The 4,692-nt window shown below is 32.2% G+C and overlaps 1 protein-coding gene across 1 annotated transcript; it reads right to left on the bottom strand.

Annotated features, from left to right (window-relative positions):
- Nucleotides 1-534: 534 nt before the first annotated feature.
- On the bottom strand, nt 535-1,473 carry LOC129532832 (olfactory receptor 4F4). Its single transcript, XM_055384063.2, has one exon. It carries the CDS (start codon nt 1,393-1,395, stop codon nt 535-537), a length of 861 nt encoding a protein of 286 aa, XP_055240038.1. The 5' UTR covers nt 1,396-1,473.
- Nucleotides 1,474-4,692: the final 3,219 nt, after the last annotated feature.

Here is a 4,692-nt window from a genome sequence, read left to right as displayed (position 1 = left end):
TGTTTTTCAACCTCTTAAAAGTTGACATGTATCTCCTTACCACTAAGCATATATTTTTTTAAATTAAGATGTGACAGTTCTTTTTTTATGCTTTTCACAAAATGGGCCAAATAAAATATTTTTTTAATTTGTAAGCTAGGCTATATTTTTTCTCCTTTCTTCTACTAAGGATCACACAGGAAGGAACAGGTGTACACAAATATATTTGTGCCTTTCTTTGTTCTAAGAATTAGCAAAAGAATATTTTGAAAGCATAATAACTTTGTATCTGTATTCCAAAATATAACACACAAGTTGTTGAAAGCTAAATTGAGGCAATGTCTGTGAAAGTTCCTAGACAATTACTAAATTATATGGGAATGGAGGGCACAATTTTCATCAGCTTTACTAAATAACTTACCAACTTCACTATATTTTGTGTCATTATCTGAGATTAATCTCACCGTTATATAGGATCTAAAACTTTACACTAGAATGTGCATCCCACTTTCTCAGCCGTCTTATTGCCATCTTCATGTCTTTGTTCCTCAGTGTTTATATAATTGGGTTCAAGAGAGGGGTGATCACAGAATAAAATACAGCAAGGAATTTATCTAATGACTTGATGGGGAATGGCCAGGCATAAATAAAGACACATGGTCCAAAGAACAAAAGAACTACTGTAATGTGAGCAGTCAAAGTGGACAGAGCTTTGGATGACTTATCTAAAGGGTGATGCTGGATGGTCATTAGGATGATAGTGTATGAGATGATTAGAAGAACAAAAGAACACACAGTGAGCACACCACTGTTAGCAATGACCATAATATCTAGCCTGTAGGTATCTGTACAGGCAAGTTTGATTACCCTAGGAAGGTCACAATAAAAACTATCGACCTCATTGGGACCACAGAAGGGTAAGTGCACAGCGAAGGCCAACTGGCTCACCGAATGGAGAAAGCCAATTCCCCATGCAACAGCCATAATGCCGACACATGCATTGCCACACATAATTGTAGTATAGTGTAGGGGTTTGCATATTGCTATATATCTGTCAAAGCCCATGGCTATGAGGATCACCATCTCACTCCCACCAAAGAAGTGAAGGAGAAATATCTGAACAAGGCAGCCCTTGAAAGAGATGACTTTGCGCTGGCTGAAAAAGTCAGTAATCATCTTGGGGGCTGTGACTGAAGACAGAGACAGATCAATGAGTGAGAGGTTGGCTAGCAGGAAGTACATGGGAGAGTGAAGGTGGGAGTCAGATACCACTGTTATGACAATAATAAGGTTTCCAAACACAATTCCTCCATAGAATACAAAAAACAACATAAATAGGAAGGTCTGGAGTTCCTGAGAATCAGAGAGACCCAGAAAAATGAATTCAGTCACCATAGAGTTATTTGTTTCACTCATTGATTCATTCCAGGAAATAGCCTCTGCAGTTACCTTGAAGAAGAGAAGGAGAAGGAAGTCAGAATTATTATATTCAAATTCAAAGCCTCATTTTATATCATTCTGCTCACTCTTACAGTGACTTTCTATAATCTATTACTTAAAGACATTCAGAATTCAACAACCAAAGATCATAATTTTATCTCGCACTACTTCCCTGGCTATGCCTTATAATTCAGTTATCTCGGCTTCTCAGTGTCTCCATTAATGTTAGGTTTATTCCTAATATAAAATACCGTTATTTATGCTTGTCTCTCTGCCAGATTAAGTCTATGTCATAACTCTATGTTTATCTCCTTTTTCTTTGAACTACAAAACAGTTTGTAGCACACATGTTATTTGGTGATATTAAAGTTCTTAAGAGAAAAAAATAGGCCAAAATGAAATGAAAGATAAAAAATAGAAAAAAAGAAAAATAATATCACAAATATAGTACTTAAAAATTAACAGAGGATAAAAGAATAGGGAATTCAAAAGTGAAGTGAGAAAAAGTGAGGAAAATGCAATAAAGTTTAAATGAGAGAAAGTGTGAAGGACTTTCATAGGAGATAAAACTGGTAAGAGATTTTGGAATGCTTTCTAAAGCATTTCTGTTTTATTATAGAGACAAGAACTACTGAAAAATTTTGAATGATTGTTTAATTTAGCTCTGGACTCAATGTGAATTGGAAGGGAGGGAGCTTGGAAATGAAGCCAAGTAATTATTTTAAGCCTAACAATAGGTAATAACTGCAGGTTGTGGTTGTGTGAGCAGGAAAGGGGTGAATGAAGACCTGTAAGATCCCATCGAGCAACGTATTAAAGTAGTTAAGATATGAGCTTGTGTGCTAGGAGGCCTGTGTTCAAATCCTGGGTTATCTACTATGTATCTGAATGACCTTAGACAAGTCACCTAAGTGATTTCAGCCTTACGGCCACATCTGGAAAATATAGGTGATAATAGCACAACTTTATAGAAGTTCTGTGAGGACTGGATACGACCAGGTATATAAATTTTCTAGCAAATAGTAATGGTCAATATATAATAGCCATTATTAAGGTACTGATAACAAAATATTTTTTGGCAAGATGTGGAAAATAAAAAAATGTTATTCCAATGTCTTTAAGTAATTGGGAACATTGTGATGGCTTTAACTCTGATAATAATTATAACAAGCACTAGTATAACAATACTTTACATAGAGATCCCTTTTAGGAGCAGAAATAAATACAGAAAAAGGTAAAGGATAATGATGACTGTCTAGACACAAGGAGGTATTGTTGGGGCATCTTTGTAAGTTGCTATCTGCCAGGTGAGAGACTGAACACTGACTTCTGGGCGTGAGTTGAGAGCCATTTCAATTGTGTATGGAGGAGAGAAAATAAGTACTGTTTCAAGAAGTTTTGCAGTGAAGAGAAGTAACAAAAGGTGTCCTGAAAGTGAGGCATAGCCGTATTAACAATCTTTGGATTAGGTATAAGAGTTAATGGGCAAGTAAGATGTAAAAGAGAGAAGCGGAAATTGATCACTAACATTCCACGGGAGACATGAAGGTATAGAGTTTACACTTGCCATCTTTTTTGGAGGAATACTGTTATTTGTTTTTTGCTGTTTTTTAAATAACAGTAATTCATAGTGCTTGGAAATTCCACTTTTCTCTTTACTACTCTGAATCCCATTTCTTAGTCCTACACACTCAAGCAGCACGTTACTGTTTTTAAAGTCCTATAAAAATTCAGTGATTCTAAATATTTTTAAGAATAAAGAGAAATCTAATAGTGGAATAAATCATGAACACTCACTTCAGTTCTCTTCTGCTTAGCAGGGTAATAAATATAATCATACTAATCATTGACAGTACAAACGATAGGATTTTTATTGTGAGATAATTTCTGTCCTGACTGGTTGGTTGGACTGTTTCTTTTGAATCAAAGTGTGCAATTTAGAATATACCTTAAATATGCATTGACATAAAATTAATTCATTTCATTGATAGGCAAGGACAATCTTGAAGTTATATCTTCACATGAAATATGCCAAGGATGAGGTTGACCCGAGGGTTCTCATCTGTAGCAAAAGACTTTCTATCATGGTTGTTAGTAAGAATTCAGGAATGCTATTCTTTAGCAAAAGGAATTTCTTGCTAACGTAGTTAAGACATCTCTCTCCTGAATTTGTGCTGCTGAGGGGATCCTTCACCACCATAATTCTTTCAAAGCTCATTTCTGACTTTTCAAAAATTATTGAAAAAAATTTAGAAGAATTGTATTTATTCTAAGTTGAACATTAAGTTTAGGCTTATTAAAGGAGTTCTTCAGAATCTTACACACTCATTGTAGCAACCATGAAGAGCCAGCCACTGTTGACAGGTAAAATCTTTCATGCCATAGATTATTCTTGGAATTCAACCATTAGAATTATATATAATATATATATTTATATAATATATAATATATATATTATATAATATATAATATATATATTTATATAATATATAATATATATATTTATATAATATATAATATATATATTTATATAATATATATTGTGCATATTTTATATAATAATATATATTATTATATATTATATATATAATATATATTAATTTATATAATAAAATATATATTATATTTATATAATATATATTATATTTATATAATATATATTATATTTATATAATAAAATATATATTATATTTATATAATATATATTATATATTATATAATAAAATATATATTATATTTATATTATATATTATATATAATATAAATATAATATATATTATATAATATATAATATGTAATATACATAAATATATATTGTATATATTATATATATATATATAAAAATACCTTATGTCCTTATAGTAAGTCTCAGTGAGATGGGAGTAGGCATTTGGGTTCTGGCAGAAATTCACAGTGTGATCATGGGAATATCATTTAAAAATCTCTGGGCCTTAGCTTTCCTGTTTTTAAAATGAGTTTATTCTTTCAAAAGCTCTAAAAATCCTCACAACTCTAGCAGTATGATTTGTACCTTTATGTGAAAGAAATGCTCCAAACCAAGTTTCACTGGTATTATAAAAAGGAGGGAAGGAGGTGGGTAAGAAAACACCGGACCTGGGGAAAGATGGGGAAAAGGACTATTAAATGGGGAGAAAAGAACAAATTAGCCCAGAAGAGTGAGGAGGAGGACTCGACAATTGTTGCCAGCATAATACTTATAACAAGGGTTATTCTTGCTAACATTATTCATATTAATTCCTCGAAGTATTTAAG

This window comes from Gorilla gorilla, chromosome 3, assembly GCF_029281585.2.
Source record: "Gorilla gorilla gorilla isolate KB3781 chromosome 3, NHGRI_mGorGor1-v2.1_pri, whole genome shotgun sequence".
Classification (NCBI taxonomy): domain Eukaryota; kingdom Metazoa; phylum Chordata; class Mammalia; order Primates; family Hominidae; genus Gorilla; species Gorilla gorilla.
Note: the sequence above shows the minus strand (reverse complement) of the source record. Positions and strands in the feature narration are given on the sequence as shown.

Bases quoted from the DNA above. Each gene is read 5' to 3' on its own strand.
- LOC129532832 (XM_055384063.2), bottom strand. From the start codon at position 1,395: ATGAGTGAAACAAATAACTCTATGGTGACTGAATTCATTTTTCTGGGT.